General features: G+C 47.1%; 1 protein-coding gene and 1 long non-coding RNA gene across 2 annotated transcripts in view; one reads left to right on the top strand and one right to left on the bottom strand.

Annotated features, from left to right (window-relative positions):
* LOC307210816 overlaps nucleotides 1-19,912 on the bottom strand; it is a 285,910-nt gene that overhangs the window by 23,396 nt on the left and 242,602 nt on the right. The window lies entirely within an intron of this gene.
* Nucleotides 1-19,912, top strand: part of CSRNP2 (cysteine and serine rich nuclear protein 2) — a 40,850-nt gene that overhangs the window by 9,098 nt on the left and 11,840 nt on the right. Inside the window, exons 2-3 of the mRNA XM_079966738.1 lie at nucleotides 16,127-16,375; nucleotides 17,928-18,187. Of these exons, the coding sequence (XP_079822864.1) occupies nucleotides 16,225-16,375; nucleotides 17,928-18,187 (411 nt within the window). The 5' untranslated portion in view covers nucleotides 16,127-16,224. The remainder of the gene's footprint in view (nucleotides 1-16,126; nucleotides 16,376-17,927; nucleotides 18,188-19,912) is intronic.

Consider the following 19,912-nt stretch of genomic DNA (forward strand, 5'->3'; position numbering starts at 1 on the left):
TAAGATGGGCCCTGGGAATGGGAGAGAACTGATAAGAAAATGGAGAAAATAGCAAGATGTTGCCAGGAACACTTGCAGCTGGAATGAGTTTCCTCTGAGGATGAAGGTTTGAAACCTGAATTGCAACCAATTACTAAGGGGGATTGTTGAGTGCTTCCTGCAGGCATAGGAAACTTCTTCATACTGAGTCAGACCCTTGATCCAGCTAGCGCAGTATTGTCTACCCTCGCAGGCAATGGCTCTCCAGGGTTACAGCACCAGGTCCTCTTCCTAGCCCTACCTTGAGGTGCCAAGGATCAAGGGATCTTCTGCATAGAAAGCAGACGCTCTACCATGAATATAGGTGATTGGGAAGACTAGCAATTATTTTGAATCCAGCCTAAAATGCTGCCAAACCCTGTAGTTCACATGCTGAAAGTGCTGAGGCTACATTGGTTTCCTCTGGCTGGGTGCTTGGGCAGTCCAGAAGACATATTGGCGATTGGCTTGATATTGGCCCTGGCAATGTGTAGTCTCTGCAAATTGGCACTTTCCATTATGGGATGCTTTCCCATTCTTCCGCCATAGTACTGAAACCAGCGTCTGATGAAACTGCTAAGCAGACACATGTTTCAACAAGGCAGAGGGGATGTTTGAGCTGTGTGTGAAGTATAACTGGGGTGGGGAGCAGTGATGGAGATGGGGAGTTTGGGTTGGTAGCAGAGTAAAGCTTGAGAGCCTGTTTTGTGGAAGGAAGAGAGCGAGGTAGAGAATAGTGTTCAAGTTGCAAAGTCTGGCGTGGGAGAAAGGTGCAAAGCGAAAAGTACATTCTGTGGAGCAGAGTGTGTGTAGGGCAGGGATGGGGATCCTGTGGATCTCTTGGATGTTCCTGGTCTAGAACTCCTGTCATCATTGGCCAGGCTAGCTGCAGCTGATGGGAGTTGGAGTCCAGCCACATCGAGAACACCACAGGTTCCCTAACCCTGACGTAGGGGAATAAAAGGAGGTAGGAGACTCTTGAATGTAATCACAAAGAGTCATTGAGCTGTTAAAGTACCAAGGCAGACTTAGGAAAGAGTAAAGAGTGCTGAACTGAAAAGACACACACACACACACACACACACACACACACACACCGGTTCTCATTTCGGTCAATTGAGTGTGAAGGATGAAATCTGTGTACTACTTTCAAAGGTATGCAGAACAGCGTCAATTGAAATAAAAACGACCACAAACTTAAGGACTCTTTTGTGGTGGAGGTCAGAGAGCAGCAATCCCCCCCTCCAACGTAAGCATGGTCTACGAGGAAAAACAGCCCTTGCAGGCATTGAGTCATTTTCAATACACATAAATTCATCCCTGAAGTAATTTGAGATTGGCTTTCTCTCTCTTTTTTTAAAAAAAATAATATTTATTAAATTTTTAAGAAGAAAAGAGTTACAAAACAGTAAACGAAAACACACAGAAAAAAAATACAAAAACAAAAGTTTAACATACAAAGAAAAAATAAAAATCCCTCTTTCTAATATCTTATCACTCATTAACTTATTTTCATGACTTCCTCACACCTCCCTTTTTTGTATTCCATTTAAAAATTTGTTCAGCAAATCCATACCCTCTTAATTTACCCTTAATTGTTTATCATCACATATTATAATTTCATATTTACATCTAGTATCAATCCATTCTTGCATATTCTTAGTTTGCCTTATTGCTAGAACCACTTCGTTTCATTCCAACATCATTAACATTCAATAATTTTACAGTGTTTCTGTAAATAGATGTTAAATTTCTTCCAATCTTCTTCCACCAACTCTTCTCCCTGATCTCGGATTCTGCCAGTCATTTCCACCAATTCCATGTAGTCCATTACTTGCATCTGCCATTCTTCCAAGGTGGGTAGGTCTTGTGTCTTCCAATGCTTTGCAATGAGTATTCTTGCTGCTGCTGTAGCGTACATAAAGAAAGTTCTATCCTTCTTTGGCACCAATTGGCCGACCATGCCCAGGAGAAAGGCCTCTGGTTTCTTCAGGAAGGTATATTTAAATACCTTTTTCTGAGATTGGCTTTCTCTTGACTGTCCTGGCTCCTTTACCATGGCAGAGGTGTTCAGTAGTATCTGCACCCAGAGAGCAGGATCTCTTGCTTCTCTGGGTGAAATATGTAACACCACGTTGTGTCCAAGCTTGTGCCCGTTCCTGTCTTCAGATGGGGTTGGGGGTCGGTAATTAAAAGGCTCCAAGTAGGAGTATTGGCCTCCCACCCCCCACTCCTCTTTCTCTCCCCCTTTTGACTGTAGTCAGTGGTTTAAGCTCCTTGTTTGACTGCCTCAATTATGTGATAGGGCTACTCCTACATGCATTTCTCTGCCAGCACTTTGCCAGTGGTACTTAACTGCTTGAATCTCTTTCTTGTTTGCTGCATTGTGTGTGAGATGTCACCAGGGTTGGAAGTCTGCCTACTTGCATACCATTGCAAGAGAAGTTATGAGGTAGGGGAGGATCACAAAGTTTCTTGCATGTTTTGTTTAATGCTTTATATGTCACTTCAGTCACTTTTTGCAGAGAATTCAATTAATAAATCTATACGTAAATTAATTTGGGGCTGGCAAGAAGTTTGCCGTTCATCAAGCATGCAAGTTGTAACATGTTGTTGTTTAGTCGTTTAGTCGTGTCCGCCTCTTCGTGACCCCATGGACCAGAGCACGCCAGGCACTCCTGTCTTCCACTGCCTCCCGCAATTTGATCAAACTGATGCTGGTAGCTTCAAGAACACCATCCAACCATCTCGTCCTCTGTCGTCCCCTTCTCCTTGTGCCCTCAATCTTTCCCAACATCAGGCTCTTTTCCAGGGAGTCTTCTCTTCTCATGAGGTGGCCAAAGTACTGGAGCCTCAGCTTCATGATCTGTCCTTCCAGTGAGCACTCAGGGCTGATTTCCTTCAGAATGGATAGGTTTGATCTTCTTGCAGTCCATGGGACTCTCAAGAGTCTCCTCCAGCACCATAATTCAAAAGCATCAATTCTTTGGCGATCAGCCTTCTTTATGGTCCAGCTCTCACTTCCATACATCACTACTGGGAAAACCATAGCTTTTACTATACGGACCTTTGTTGGCAAGGTGATGTCTCTGCTTTTTAAGATGCTGTCTAGATTTGTCATTGCTTTTCTCCCAAAAAGCAGGCGTCTTTTAATTTTGTGACTGCTGTCACCATCTGCAGTGATCATGGAGCCCAAGAAAGTAAAATCTCTCACTGCCTCCATTTCTTCCCCTTCTATTTGCCAGGAGGTGATGGGACCAGTGGCCATGATCTTCGTTTTTTTGATGTTGAGCTTCAGACCATATTTTGCGCTCTCCTCTTTCACCCTCAATAAAAGGTTCTTTAATTCCTCCTCACTTTCTGCCATCAAGGTTGTGTCATCTGCATATCTGAGGTTGTTGATATTTCTTCCGGCAATCTTAATTCCGGCTTCAGATTGATCCAGCCCAGTTGTAGCATAGTGGTGCTTTTTTCCACACATGTAAGCTGATTTGCAGAGGGTTTGGGAAGAAGGTAGATTTTAAGCAAGATGACTTTTTAGCCCCCCCCCCCCCGCTTTTTTCCCATTCTGATTTTCAGGGCTGCTTCTCACATGTTGGATCATCACTTTATTTCTGTAACCTGATGCTTTGCTACTGAATTTGTGAGCTAACAAGGTTATGCCAGTTGTATCTGTGTAGTTAGTTCTGTGAGGACCCACTTGCTCGCACATGCCAGTCATCACCAGTGCCTGAGAGGAAGGATCATGACACTCTGGCTGCAGTGTTTCTGCGCTGGCTGTTCCGTGCAAGCATTCTGCCTTCATTTTTAAAATACCGTATTTTTTGCTCCATAGGACTCACTTTTTACCTCCTAAAAAGTAAGGGGAAATGTGTGTGCGTCTTATGGAGCGAATGCAGGCTGCACAGCTATCCCAGAAGCCAGAACAGCAAGAGGGATTGCTGCTTTCACTGAACAGTGATCCCTCTTGCTGTTCTGGCGTCTGAGATTCAAAATTTTTTTTTTCTTGTTTTCCTCCTCCAAAAACTAGGTGTGTCTTGTGCTCTGGTGCGCCTTATAGAGCGAAAAATATGGTATAGCTTCAAAAATTTCCATGGAGCAGCAGCAAAACTAATGCCACATTTGCTGGCAAGGGTGAGTTCAGCCATAGTACAAGTGCGCTAAGTGGCACACAGCAGAGTGGAAATAGTGTATGAACGAGATACCTTCTCTCAGCATGCTTGTAAAGTGCAGGGGCCCACATGTGCTGCCAGGATTTCTTGTAAACAAAGGGAACCTTCTCAGGTGCCCAATAGCAAATAGTTCCACTGAGGTAGACCAGTTGGCACATCTGTTGCTCAGCCCAGACTGTTTCAGTTTACATGTAACTCTTGCTGGTAGGAAATCCTTGAGGGTGATGTAAACCTGCATTCTGGCAGCTCTCCACCCACATCACTAATGAATTGACATAAGGACTACTAATGTGTCAAAGGTGAGTTGCAGCAGCATGTGCCGTCTGCGTTCTGTTCTGCCCTAAAACGCACGTGCAGAGCCAATGATGTGAGTTTTATTGGAATAGCAGTAACCAAAGTCAGTAAAAAAAAATTTTTTTTTTAATGCTAGACTGATTTTAAAGTGGTTTGTTAATGAAAGAAGGCAAGGGATGTCTCATCTGTCCTGGTCACAAATTTGTTTGAGTCCATAGATTTTCCTGTGTGAATGAGTTTCGTAGTCCAGAAGGTGTAGAAAGTGGTGTTTTAAAAACTTACCCAGGCTGACCAGTGTTAGAAACTCAGATACCTAATCTAAACCTGAGCAACTTGTACCATCAGGAGGCTCTTCATAATTTTTATAAGTCAAAATTCCCTTTCTCGCAGTTAGGAGCTTGGGTCCTACCTGTGGTAGCAACAGAAAACAAATTTTCTCCATCGTCTGTGTGACAACCCTTCAAATATTTGAAGGCTGCTATTGTACTGTCTCTTATTTGTCTCACCTGCAGCCTAAAAATATGCAGATCCTTCCACTTCGTTACATATATGGCCTCCAGGGCACTCCCCCCTCAAATCATTTCTTTTGCCTTTCTCTGGACATGTCCCAGTGCTACATAAACGATCATGATTCATTTGTATAGTTATTCCAGGTATACAAGAAGGCCTTCTGTAGCCAATGTTGACCATATAACCCTGTCAAACCCTTAGTCTTGTGGGTCTAATGGATGAATGAGACTGGCTTTCCTGTACGGAGCTCTGCCTTGAATGGGAAAGGTGGACAGCCAGCGTTCCCTATAGACCTGGAGGGAGAGCAAGCAGGCTAGAAAGTTCCTTTCAGGTTGGTTTGGCATTGTCTTTTGAAGTTGCCTTCCCCTCTCTGACCCCTGCTTCTCAAATTCCTCCCTACTCCCTAAACAAATTAACTTCCCTGGTAGATTCTTTCTCTCCCCCACCCCTAACTCCCATATCTCATTCTTGTTGCCTCCTTTGTGCCTGATCCGCTGATGTGTTTCACCGGAGGACTCCCACAGTTCACTTCTGTCCTTTCCATCAGCGCTTCCCCCCTGCCCCTGCAACACCGCAGGGTTACCCTCAACATGTCTGGAATTCCTTGTCATAATGAGAAGCAGCTGATTCTCCTCCTGCCCATTGAAACATTTCTCCCTTACGTGCAGACCCTTGCAGGATTCATGTTGCTGCAGTCTGGGTGGTTCGGGGGGGGGGGAGATCATTCAGTTGAGGCTCCTGGCATCCCTAACGTTTGGTAGCTCTTCTGAGTTCTATCGTCAGTCTTGGCGAGGTGCTCAAGTCTTTTCTCTGTGTGTGCTCTTCACAAAATAGAATGGCAAACATCAATAGTCAGGTTGGTTCTTGACTTCCTAATGGCCTAGTTTGCACATCACAATAAGCCACAATATGGCTTACCACGACCACGCAAACATGCTCACACCTGCATTGCTCCTCCTTGGGCTTCTCAGGTCAGCAGCTAAGCCAAGCTTTGGCTGAGCCTGTCAACCAAACCTGGAATCATGGTTAAGGTCCCTCTTCCTTAACCACAGCCTGTAGCCATAGGACAAACCTTGGTCATGGACAAGGAGGGGAGACCTTAACCATGAGTCTGGGTTCAGGTGATATTCTGAAGCTTTGCTTAGCTGCTGCACCATACTGACCTGAGTATCTGGGGAGGCCTGACCAGATTGGCGGGGTATACCGTATTTTTCGTTCTATAGGACGCACCTGACCATAGGACGCACCTTGTTTTAGAGGGGGAGAGCAAGAAAAGAAAATTCTCGCCCTCTCTGCTCAGCGGCCCTTCAACGAAGCGGCAGGAGAAACGGAGCCCCTTCCATTTCTCCTCCCACTTGGGGAGGAGACTCTTGCTCTCCTGGCTTCAGCAAAAGGAACCTGAAGCATCTGGAGCACAGTGGAGGCTGTGTTCTGGAGGCTTCAGGGTGCACTGACCCCTCTCACTCTCCAGGCTTCAGCGAAAGCAACGCGAAGCCTCCAGAGCATGCAGGGAGCGCTCCCTCTGCGCTTCGGAGGCTTCGCGTTGCTATCGCTGAAGCCAAGGAGCCTGCATTCGCTCCATAGGACACACACACATTTCCCCTTAATTTTTGGAGGGGGAAAAGTGTGTCCTATAGAGCGAAAAATACGGTAAGTAATAAATTATTATCATCATTTTATTTATTTATTTATTTATTTATTTATTACCTAAAAATCTCAAGGAGGATCAGATCATCTGTGATCTCCTCCTTGGGAACCAAAGCATTTGGTTTCTAAGCCATGGTTTGGCATGTCTAGTGAACATGGCTAATCTCAAAGAGCTTGGTAGAAAAACTTTCCTTTGCAGGGTACGTTGCAGTATAATCAGTGCTATTTTTCTAGAAAAAGAGGTGCTGGACCTCACCACGAACTTCTCCCTTGCTCTCTTTGAATAGCAATGGCGCCCACCTGAGACCTGCTGAGCTCCATTGAGTTCTGGCTGAAAAATTGCCCTGCATGTAATACAGTCTTCCTTGGAACGTGGGGACCCTTATCCACTGAACATAATTTGATGTTGCTGAGCAGAAGCAACCCAGAAACCAGAGGCAGCCTTCTCACATTTTGGGTTACTTAAAACTTAATTGTGGGAATCAGTAAGATGGATTCACATCAACTTCCCTAAAGGATATTTAAGGAAAACTAGATTCACCTGCTGAGTAAAAAGGTAAAGGGACCCCTGACCATTAGGTCCAGTCGTGACCAGCTCTGGGCTTGCGGCGCTCATCTCGCTTTATTGGCCGAGGGAGCCAGCATACAGCTTCTGGGTCATGTGGCCAGCATGACCAAGCCACTTCTGGCGAATCAGAGCAGCGCACGGAAACGCCATTTACCTTCCCGCCGGAGTGGTACCTATTCATCTACTTGCACTTTGACATGCTTTCGAACTGCTAGGTTGGCAAGAGCAGGGACCGAGCAACAGGAGCTCACCCCGTTGCAGGGATTCGAACCGCCGACCTTCTGATCGGCAAGCCCTAGGCTCTGTGGTTTAACCTACAGTGCCACCCACCTCCCTTACCTGCTGAGTAGAAAAGGTGGTTCTACAAAATTGTTACTCCAAAGCAGTCATTCTGAAACTCTGCCATAAGAACGTCAGAGCCCTGCTGGATCAGGCCAAAGGCCCACATAATCCTGCATCTTGTTCTCCCAGTGGCCAGCCAGGTGCCTATGGGAAGTCTGAAAGCATCAGCACTTTCCCCATTTGTGATTCCCAGCTACTGGTACTTGGATACAGTGGTAGTAGAGCCATTGTGCCGAGTAGCCATTGGCAAGTCTTAACCTCCATGAATTGGTTCAATCCTGTGACATGCTGTTGCCTATTGGGCTCGTCTGCCACAATGGTCCCTCCAAGCCTTGAAAGAAATCGACAGCAACTTGCTCCCTGCGCTTAACAAATCTGTTGAGAAATCTTAAAAGGCACAGATGTATCATCACTGTGTTCCAAATTGCTTTCCTACCGGCTATAATGAGTTTTACGTACCGAAAGAAGGTTGCCCACAGAGGGAGAAGGAGAAAGTTGAGTGTGACAGTTCTTGTCTCAATTTTTTTCATTTAATAAGATCTCTCATTATTCAGGCTGGGCACTCAATTAGCTAAGTAGCTTCCTTGAAGCATGCAAGTGCTATCTGTGCGCTGTCTCCCTTCCCACTTGTTAATTGCTTGAGTGATGGGATGAGGAAGATATCTGGGAGAATGGGTGCCAGAACTGTATGGCATCCTGTGACGTGTGGCATAGAAGAGGCAGAGACCGCCTCTGCCGGTATGCCCCACGGAGAGCCTCAAGGTCCATAAATAGTGGTCCCGGGCCCTAAGGAAGTTAGATTAGCCTCAACCAGGGCCAGGGCCTTTTCAACACTGGCACCGGCCTGGTGGAACGCTCTGTCTCATGAGACCAGGGCCCTGCGGAATCTGATTTCTTTCCGCAGGGCCTGCAAGACAGAGCTGTTCCACCTGGCCTTTGGTTTGGACTCAGTCTGACCCTTATTTTCCCTCCCTTTATGTGATCTATAGGCTACTTTTAAAATGAGGCTGCATTTTAAATTGCATTTTAACCTGTATTTTAAATTGGGTTTCTTCCCCCCCCCCTCCCTATTACATTTTTACTGTAATTTTTACTGGTGTTAGCCGCCCTGAGCCCGGCTCTGGCCGGGGAGGGCGGGGTATAAATAAAATTTATTATTACAGTGGTACCTTAGGTTACATACGCTTCAGGTTACAGACTCTGCTAACCCAGAAATAGTGCTTCAGGTTAAGAACTTTGTTTCAGGATGAGTACAGAAATTGTGCTGCGGCTGCGCGGCAGCAGCAGGAGACTCCATTGGCTAAAGTGGTGCTTCAGGTTAAGAACAGTTTCAGGTTAAGTATGGACCTCCAGAATGAATTAAGTACTTAACCCAAGGTACCACTGTATTGTTATTAAAGAGGATTAGGCACATTCATGAAGCACACGGCAGGATTGTGCCTCTGAATGCCTGGTACTGGGAGCTGCAGTTAGCTCAGGTGCTGTGGCGCTTATGTTCTGCTTGTGGCCTTCTCATAGACAGGCATCTGGTGGTCCAGGGTCAGAACAGGATGCTGGCCTAGATGGGCCTGAATCAACAGGGCTTCTCGTGTGATTTAAAGTTCTTCTGGCAAGTCACATGTGCCGCTTCTGAACCAAGACCCTATTTCAGTGGAAGGGACAACTGGAATTTGCAGTGTTGTTCCTCCCCACCTCACCCTAAAAGCAGCATTTTTATAGCACCCTTGTGTTGCGTGTGCCAAGGCAGAAATGTGCAGAAACGCACCAGCTCCGTGGCGTCTGGCCTAGCTCAGGAAAGCCTTCTCCCTCACCTGTAGCTTTGCATCCAACATCCAGGGGCAACCAGTAAACACCTTGGGATTTGGCTCGGCTGCTGCGGCACTTGCATGCACAGCCATTTCCTCCCAAAACTGAATGCTGCCTCAGTTCTTTTGCATATAAAACTAGGGTTGGGTGTCCTGCCTAAGGGTGGGGTAAGTGAGTTGGCAGGTAGTGAGTTGGTGGCTTGCAAAGTGGAACTGTGTGCTTGACTTTTTACTCCCTGTGCCTCAGCTGATTTGGATCGGTCTTGTTTCTTTCATCCTACCTTTTGGAAACCGTTTTTGAGGTGCAGGGGGGCGAGGCCTTTCGGGAAAGGAGAGGATGGCTCTCAGGTGGGGAGTGGGGCACACTGCGCGAGTGAATAGGATGACTCTGCTCGGGTTTTGTTAGCAGCATGAAGAACTCTCTCTTCTTTTTTGCTCCCCGAGAAGCTGAGCCACGCAGTCGGGATCTTCTTGCTGCCGTCTGCCACAGCTGGCTGGCATGTTTCTTTCAAGCCCATTTGTTCAGCTTTGTTGCCATGGGAACGGTTGCTAGGACATTGATGGGAACAGACAAGTGCAAGGAAGAAGCGGACTGGGCTGGGCAGGGCTGGGTGGGTGGGTGGGTGGTGGTGGGCTTGCATCAACCAGCAGAAGCAGAGGCCTATTCTGGGGGGGGGGTCAACCACAAGAGAGAATTCAGGGGTTGTTTTCCCCTCCCTCCAACAAACTTTAACATAGAGGCTTCCTGGTTCTTGTGTTCTATTTTAGGAAAGCGGGGTTTGCGGGGAGAGGTGTTGAGTGGCACTTTCTCAGCTGTGACTTCAGAGGATGCAGTTTCAGCTTTTGGCAAGGCTTTTATTGTGTTCCCTTTGTCTTTGGGCCTGCTCTCCCATCAGATTCCAGCTGTGAAGGTTGAGAAACCTCTCCGACACTTACCAGCGCCTTTTATTATTGCAGAGAACGGCCCAGAACCCACCCTTTGTGCTTCCCATCAACATGTGCGCCTGTCTTTTAAAGAGGGCAGAGCCTTTCTTTCATGCTTCCCCTCGGCCCTGCCTCTAGCTTTTGCATTTCGTGGGGAGAAAAGGCGGTTAAAAAAAATGTTATTTCTCTCTTAGAAATGCAGGGGGACAAACAGCAAACGGCAGGCCTGTGCTCATGGAGATCTTCTGTCTCCTAGTGGAGTAAAGGTCATTGTTTTATAATGAATGTCTTGTTGCATGAAAGTGGAGATAGGAAAAAGAATTGTCAGCGTGATTTGAGCTTCCTCCCTCCCTTCTTTCTCTATACAAGTTTCCCCCCCTCTTTTAAATGGTGTAAAAGTACTGGGCATTTGGGTATTGGGGCGCTAAGCTGCTGTAGATTTTGCTGTAGATCTGTTAAGATTTTGTCTCTTTTGCTCTGTGTATGCTTGCCATCCAGCCTGAGCCTTTCAAATGACACAGACTAAACCAGGCATGGCCAAACTCGGCCCTCCAGATGTTTTGGGACTACAGTTCCCATCATCCCTGAGCACTGGTCCTGTTAGCTAGTGATGATGGGAGTTGTAGTCCCAAAAACATCTGGAAGTTGAAGTTTGGCCATGCCTGGACTAAATGGTTCAGTTGGTTTTGGGGGAATGTAAGGAAGATGTTCTGAAACATTGCGGGGGGACGACGACTAAGAATTAGAGGTAAAATACAGTGTGTGCATGTGTGTTTTGAGATGGCAATGGGCAGGGGAGTAACACATGGAAAGCCAGTGTGGTGTAGTGGTTCGAGTTCTGGACTAGGACCTGGCAGACCCGGGTTCAAATTCCTGCTCGACGATGAAGCTCACTGGATGACTTGAGCCAGTCACTACCTACCTCACTGGGTTGTTTGGGGGGATTATATGTGGAGGACCATGTATGCTGCCCTGAGCTCCTAGAAGAAAAAGGTGGGATAATAACAAATACATAAATAAGGTACTACAGTTACTGAGTTTGAGACTTCTTCTACTTTGTCCTTCAGCTATGAAGTGCAGTGACACCTCTCCTTTCTCTTGTCTCCCTCTCCTTCCACAGAAATTGGGATTTGTTTTGGCAGTGGTGTAGCTAAGGCAGGGGTGTGGAGCCTTTTGGTCCTCCAGACATTGCTGAACTGCAGTTCCCATCATCCCTGGCCATTGGCCATGCTAGCTGGGGCTGATGGGAGTTGGAGTCCAGCAGTATCTGATGGGTGGGGCACAGTTTCCTTATCCCTGAGCTAAGGTGATGGAGATTAGACTTTGTCCTGGGTTCTGCCGCTTAAATTTTTAGCAAAGGAGCTTCTACAGGAAGGCAGAGCCCTTTGCCCCTAATTAATTGATTTTTCTTCTGGCTTTCAAACAGGCCCTCTGCCAACTGACAACCACAAGCTAACCTCCAAGAGAGGCACTCATCAGTACCAGCTATTGGCTGTTACCCTGTCAAGAGCAGCCTTGGTGTAAAGGATCATATGCTTTGGAAAAAAAAGAGCCACCTGGCATCCCTCTTCCTCCCCCTCTCTGTAATGTAACCCAGATGCTCTCCTATCAAAGGCTGCCTGAGTGTTGGTTTAATAGGTCTCATTGTCTTTTGCCTCTGGCTGCTGCTAGCTTCCTCCTACTGGGAAAAGGCATTGCATGGCCTACAGAGCCCCCCCCCCCAATCACGTTTCTGCATAAAGCTATGCTATCTGGCAAAATCCAGGATGCAGAGAAAATAATGGCAGTGCTTCATGTTTTTTAAATAGAGCCTAATGCTAAATCAGGAATCACAGAGCATGTTTGTAGCACACAAAGCCTGCCCCCATCCCCCTAAAGGCAATGTTTGCGTCTGCATGGTTTTATGCCACACCTCAATGCAGGGACAAGAGCTCTGGTAGCATTTGGAGGCTCCCTGGCCTGCCCCCCTTTTTTTGGTTGCAAAGCAAGCATCTTTTGTGATGGGTAAGAGGGGACAGACCTATGTGGAAGGGCACAGGTCTAGCAGTTCCCTGTAATAAGGAGAGTTTGTTCCACTCCCCTCTCTAGTAAGCCATTCAGGGCTTAAAGTATAAAGGACAAAAGTGAAAGAGTAAAGCTCTAATATCTGTTTAAAAGGGGACCTTGGAGTGTGTGCACGATTCTGCCACTGGGGAGACTGTATTCTGTCCTTTTCTGCCTTATTTATTTGTTTCTAATTCACAAATAGGATAGAATCTGAGGTGCTGTTTGGTGGTTCGTATACCTAGAAAGCCCTTGGGATGTTCAACAAAACCAAAAAAACAAGGTGGGGAGAAAATTGGAAAGTCACCTAAAATTCCAGCAAGAGCTTGCCCCTCTTTGGATATGTGCTCAGTATCGGAGAAGGTTGGGCTTAAATATTGGAAAGAGCTTGGCATCAGCAAGGAATATCAATTCCCTGTATTGACAGAGTCCATTGCACCCGTCTGTATTTCCTGCATACAACAGTGGGTACATTTTAGCTCAAACTGTATGTGACCACTTTGTCTTCTATGAGTAATTAGTTTGAGGGGTTTTCTTTTAAATTTTTGGGATTCGGGACCTCATGGGTTTTTTTATGTGCTTTAAATAGAGTTGTGCATGATTGTGCAAGGGAAACCTCACAAGCAAATTGTGTATGGCAGAGGGGAAGGTAATAGCAGAGATTGCATCTGCTTTGTGCTGCAAGTCTGACCAAAAACAGGGAGTGCTTTTGTTGGGGTTCTGTTAGGGTTTGTTGGGTATTCACATTTCATTCTCAGATAAGAATGATCAACATCTGGCACAGCTTCCTGGAAAGTCAAGAAGGAGGTACCACTTCTGTCTCAAAATGTTCCCCAAGGGTGAACACATTCGCCACAAGAGTGGAAAGTGTTGAGGCTGCATACTACTTCGCTAATGTGGAGCCCCTTTTGGCTTTCTGAAGACTGAACTTTTTATTTTCCTCCCTTGTTACATAGGTAGGGCAAAGGATGGTCCTTAGGACAATTGCTGGGTCATGATTTCCCATACTAAACACCTTTGCCACCACCCTGCTGGCATTTACTGAGCAGCAGCCATGCTCTTGCATGTGCCAGATCTCCTCTTACCTTCTGGTCTTCCAGCCAATGCGTGCTCTTGTGTCTCTTTGCTGGAGGGATGCAGGCATGTGTTTCACATCCATCTGCCCTTCCGTCAATAACATGTGGTGGCAGAATTTTCTATTGTGTTTTTGTTGTTGTCATTGTCTGTGGCTTCCACACTGCTGTGAGATCAGCCAGACTATTGGCTGACTCTTCCTAGAGTACTGTGGGTAGCAACAGGGGGTGGGGTGGGGGAGGGATAAGAAGATATTGGCATAGGAGCTGCATTGAATGAGAGAGCCATGGCCCGCAGAACTGGGTCATCAGGTCTGCTGTGTTCGCTTACACCCTGTAGAGCAAGTCAGTGTTCCTTCCAAAAGGCTTAACCTAGTCTTTTGCTATTGGAGATTATGATCTGACTGCCTTGGGGCAAGATTATCCCATCCCTGCCAAATGCTGGGCTCCTGATGCACCTACGTTTGGACTCTGGAACATCTGTTGCTGGCCCTGATTTGAGGCAGATCCCAGATGACGCCAAAATGGACCTGACCTAAGATCATGCATTTTGTAGTTATTCAGTGATGCCATTAAAAAGATATTCATGCAGATATTTATATTGTGTAATAGCCAAGTATCTTTCCTCTGTGAAGAATTGGCATAAACAAATGTATTCCTGCGTGCATTGTGTGGTAAAATGGTTGCAATTTCCCAATTGGCTTCTGTCGTGCTGTAAGGCTTAGTTTGCTCAAGATTCCTGTCTGCCTTCTCTCGGAATGTGACTGCACACATGACTCTTGCTCCCTTGGTGTCTGCTAACTGCACAAAAGGCAAGAGCAGATTTAACCACTCGGAGCCAGCTGCATGCATACCACACATGTCTGACTTGTAAACATGGTCAGAAATAGGAAAGCAAATGGTATCTTCAGAACCCTCGGTTGCTTCAGTCCGTCATAGAATTCCATCTCTCTGTGAGTGTGTGGTTTTTTGTTTGTTTTTGAAAACCCATAACCAAAATAGCAAGGGTTTCATAATGACCGCTTGTAGTCCAGCTTTATGCACCTAAGAATAGGTTGGATGCAGAGTGTCTAGAATTCTTCCCTTTCAAAAAGGAAGGGGGAATAGTGGCAGGCGGAGCAGAACACTCAACATTCAACACTGAAAATGATGTGTATGAAACGTGCGCATAGTAGACAGATGTAGAAACTCGGGTGTATGCAGGCTATAAAGGTAGGGGCTGGCAGAATTCTTTTGGGAGCCTCATAGGCCAGGAGCGGCTAACCTTTCTCAGGATGGGTGAAAAACACCTGAATACCTTACAAAAAGGAAGTTGTGTGTTTTGTGGCAGAATGTGTTGGGGTGAAAAGAGTAATCAGCTGGAGAGACTTTGGTCCCATTGAGTGCCCTGTCAGGCAGAGGTGGGAAAGCTGGGGCCCTCCAAATGTTCAGCAACTCCCCAATTTCCAGCAGCTGCAGCCTGCATGGCCAAGGTCAGGGATGTTGGGAATTGTAGTCCAGCAACATCTGGAGGGCCACAGCTTCCCCATCCCTCCTACGGAGTTCACAAAAATAGTGCAGGTACGCAGAGCATTGTTTTCCTAGTGAGGAAGACCTGAGCCACTTAGCTTTGCCTTAACCACTCTTAATTGTGAGTTACCCCATCTCACATTCTTTTGTGCAAAAGAATGTGTTGTTGGGTATGCTTTGTGCACCAGTAAAGGGCATTGTGGGACGCAGGTGGCGCTGTGGGTTAAAGCCTCAGCGCCTAGGGCTTGCCGATCGAAAGGTCGGCGGTTCGAATCCCTGCGGCGGGGTGCGCTCCCGCTGCTCGGTCCCAGCGCCTGCCAACCTAGCAGTTCGAAAGCACCTCCGGGTGCAAGTAGATAAATAGGGACCGCTTACCAGCGGGAAGGTAAACGGCGTTTCCGTGTGCGGCTCTGGCTCGCCAGAGCAGCGATGTCACGCTGGCCACGTGACCCGGAAGTGTCTCCGGACAGCGCTGGCCCCTGGCCTCTTAAGTGAGATGGGCGCACAACCCCAGAGTCTGTCAAGACTGGCCCGTACGGGCAGGGGTACCTTTACCTTTACCTTTAAAGGGCATTGTAATTTATGTTTTCTGTTGGCACCAGGCAGTAATGTATGACTGTGCATATTGATGCATGTAAAACAAGCTAACACGCTCAGAAGGGAAGGGTCAGCATCCTCGGCAGGCACATACCCAATTTCTCCAGAATTTATTGTGGCAAATGGGAAGGGAGCCACCAGTACATCAGCCTGAAGGGGCAGAGTGAGCTGCAGGTTGGTCTGCTGAAGACCTGTCCCATTCCATTCGGCTTGTGGGTGGAACTTGTGCTGGATGAAGAAGCTGCTAGAGCTGAGGCTGCAGAGTTATGTGGTTGCTTTATGCCTTCCTTCCCAGCATGCCAACTGCCTCTGGGGGCAACCAGTGGAGGTAGTAGGTGGCTTTGGGTGGGTGGTCTGCTTGAAGCAGCGCAAACAGCTGAATGGAAAGTGGACTGTGTCTGCAGCACATACTTGGGAGCTGGTATGATGTAAGGCGGCTCTTTATAGAAGCTGTTTAGCTCAGCACAGGGAAAGTAATGGGAAACAGGAGGGGAGCAGAGCTTGAGGAATTTATGGTACTAGTATGAGTTGGTGTGCTGCGCTTCGTGAAATCTGTATGCGATTCAGTTGTGTGGTTGCTGATTCCAACCATCCCCTCCCCTCCCCTCTTTGTTATGTTCCCAGGTACCCGGTACACCCCACAGATTGGCCTGGAGTTGGAGATCTTCAGTTGACACTAGTCCCCCTTCTGTTCTGTGGCTCTCCATGCGAGCCAGGGACAAATGGATGCAATCGCAAGTGGCAGCCTCAAGAGGAAGTTTGATGAGGTGGACGTGGGATCGCCCATCTCCAACTCTGATGATGAGATCTCTAACAGCGACAGCGCAGACAGCTGTGACAGCGTCAATCCACCCAACTCCACCGGCTTCATACGTAAGTGGTTGGGCCCGTCATTCTTCAGAATGTGTGGCACACCCTGCCCAGGGGTTTTGTTTCAGCTTGATGGTATCTTCAAAATAATTTGCTTGCCTTTAATTTAGCACTTAGCCATAGAAGTCTTACTTCATCAGCAGCGCCCTCGTTGTTGCATCAAACTTCTACCCTGAGAAAAATGAGCATCCCAAGGTGGAGGGTGGCGGGTTTGAGGCTCCAAGCAACTACTTCTCCTTTGGAAACCTTTTCAAAAGCAGCACCCTTCCTGTGCCTTTGGCAGCTGTGTGTGGCCTGTGGCTAGTCATCGTTCCTAAGCTCCCATCAGCTTGTTTATATAACCAAATGAAACCGACCGTCTTGCAATCGTTGGGTCTTGGGAGACTGGTGGTTTTAATAACACTTTGGAATGCATAATAGGTTTCTTGTCCCCAACATGATCCTGAGGGAGTATGTATCCAGGGTGCTGCCTGCTTTTCCTGTACTGGGCCTTGCACAAATGAATTACATAAGGAGTTTTAAGGTACTCCAGCGTAGGAGTTGTGCAGTCCAGAATATAGTCATTGGCTTTTGCCCTCACTTTGCTCTTTTTTCGTAATGTTAAGGAGAACTGTTCAGTGAGCACAGTGTTGTACCCCAGAACTTAAGTCTCTGGGTTTGTCTCTACCAGGGTGATAGATAGAGGAGCTTTGTTCAGAATTAACCGCAGATGGGAGTCAAATTCTGTCCTGCTACTCTGATAGGTTTCGATACTTTTTCTTAACTTCAAGGTCACTGTTGTCTGGTGTATTTGTGGGGAGGCGTATTTTTAGAGGCGGTTTGCTTCAAGGGAGAGGTCAGAGTTTTAAGGAATAGTTCAGGAGACAAGAATTGGGGGTTAGCAACCATGGGGGTGGCGAGGCAGAGAGAACCGTCTGAGTAAAGGAATTCTACGCTGACTTCCTCTTCATTGACTTGTCTGAAAGGTGCTTTTATAAAAGAATGCTAAGATTGGAAAACACCCTCTCACATTTGTTTATTGTAACTTGCTCGTTTATTTAACTAAACTGTGCTATTGTAGTACAGCAGCTTTGGGGGACCCATGGCTTCCTTCCGCGGATTTCTCAGGGATTTCTCAGCGAGATGACCCCAGGATGACAGCTTCTACACCACAGCTGACATTCCTCTGCAATGTACAGCCATGGTAGACTGAGTATGTTGCAGATTGCACACTTGATCTAGTCCAGGGGGTCTGACCAGTGCCCTTCATGGTCTGTGTGCATGACAGTCTCCCCCAATCTGGTGCCCTCCAGATGTTGCTGAAATACTGTTCCCATCAGCCCTGGGGCTGGTGATGATTGTAGGAAACATCTGGAGAGCACCAGCTTTGGGAACATGCACAGATCTATAGTGCCCAGGGATTCCATCGTGTTTGGAAAGCTGCTGTGGTAAAGTGCCTGTTATGTGAATGATGGGCCAGTTGGGACTTTGTGGGACTTTGGGAACCCCGATGACCAGGGAGCAAAGGTATACTCGGCACTTGCTGTTATCCACACCCTTCTTTCTCTCCTCCCAGCAACTTCCATCCTGAAAAGGCAGAAACAGTTGCGCAGGAAGAATGTGCGCTTCGACCAGGTGACGGTGTACTATTTTGCAAGGCGCCAGGGATTTACCAGCGTGCCCAGCCAAGGGGGCAGCTCCTTGGGCATGGCGCAGCGCCACAACTCCGTCCGCAGGTACACCCTTGGTGAATTTGCCCAGGAGCAAGAAGTGAACCACCGGGAGATTCTCAGAGAGCACCTCAAGGAGGAGAAGCTCCATGCCAAGAAAATGAAGGTACTTTTTTGTGGCCATAAGCATCTCTCCCACTGGCTTGCAGAAGGTTTTAGTGTGTGGCTATAACTCTGTGTAGATTTCGGCACATATAATGGGGGCCATTAGCACAGCAGCCGTGGGAAATTCGCTTTGTGTGCCCATATCTGTTCATGCAGTCTGTAACATTAGCTGTATTAACCTGTAGGACCCATCTATAAGAAAGCATTAAAGACCAAGTGGCCCCTTACGCCCCTTGGCACATTTGCAGATCTGCTACTGTTCTGCGTCAGAAAAACATAAAGAAATCTGCTTCTCTGGTTATTTTTTATTTGCCTGATTCTGCGAATCCATGCTAGCTCTGTGCCCCAAACTAAATTCCATGCCCGTCCATCCCCCGTAGATATACACAGGCCCGTCACATGATGCTGGGACACAGCTAGGTGCAGTTGCTAATGCAAAAATGGGAGCATATGAGGCTTTTCTCCTAGGGGAAAAGAGCCTCAGCTTGCCAAGAGCTTTCCCAACAAGGGCGTGTGGAGAGAGGGTCATTTTAGCAGAAAGTGGCTTGCCAGTGAAAGAAGTGGAGGGATTCCCCAGCTTCTTGTGAATGAGGCATCAGGGCAGCACAGCCAGGAGGGGTCTGTGAGTGACTCCAGCCAATTCTCCCCTAGTGACCTGGCACCAGCTTTTGCACAGCCCCTTCTGCTTTCTGTCAAGCTGATTCATGAGGAGGCTGAGGAGCTGCGGTGAAAGATTCTGGGTCTTGGCCCTACCCCCTGGAAGCAAGCGCCTTGTTCCAGCCTTCTCCATATCATGCCTCCTGGCTGTCTGGCCTGTGTGTCCCTGGGGTTGCCTAGCAACTGGGTTTCCCTTACCAGACTGGATGCTTCTGTCTACAAACCTAGAATTTCCAATCAGTCTCTGGCTGCCATGACAACCAGCTGAGCAAAAGAGACAAATACCCTTTCTTATAGTCCTTCCCCTGATTCCTTCCTTGCGCTGTGCATACTTCCAGTCATGAGGAGGTGAACTTGCTTTGGGGTTGCACTATTTCAGGGTGCAGGGGTGGGCTCTCATGATGAAATGTTCATCCATGCTAATGCTCATTAGATTGCATTCAGTGTAGCGCTAAGGAGAACGTTCCATCATTAGAACAAGGGTTTCTCCTTGTGCATTGGAATGTTCTTCTCCTCTCCTGCCCCTGTGCGCCCCCAAAGTCTCTTCAAGGGGTTCTCTCAACCCTCCAAAGCAGATTTGGGGATGATGTACAGGGGAAAGGAGTGTTGCGCAAGCGCTAGTATTTTGTTGAATATCAATCACTAAATTATTTTTAATTATTCTTTTTAAAAAGTATTAATAATATTTGTACATGTAGAAAACACACACCTCGGGGAGACAGGGGCTAGCCTAGAACCCTTTGTCCTCATGTGTTAGTTTTCCGTGGGTGTGGATTTACTTATTTAATTGCATTTGAGCATCTCCCCCCACCTGCAGCCTCATGGCACATTCCAGAAACAGGCTTGCACACTCATCCATGAGAACTTTGCCTATGCTATACAGAACTCCAGTCCCTGCATTGGAAACTAAGGAGCATTTGGTTAGGACAGATCAGTAGGGGTAGTGCCAAGGCAGTTGATCAAATACATGGCTGTAGTTATAGGAATCAAGCACAAATGAAATGGAAAGAAATTTTACAAAAATACCAATCTGTGGTTCCTGAATTCTGTGGGAAATACACTATTTGAA

Source organism: Podarcis cretensis (genome assembly GCF_951804945.1).
Source record: "Podarcis cretensis genome assembly, chromosome: 2".
In the NCBI taxonomy this organism is placed as follows: Eukaryota; Metazoa; Chordata; class Lepidosauria; order Squamata; family Lacertidae; genus Podarcis; species Podarcis cretensis.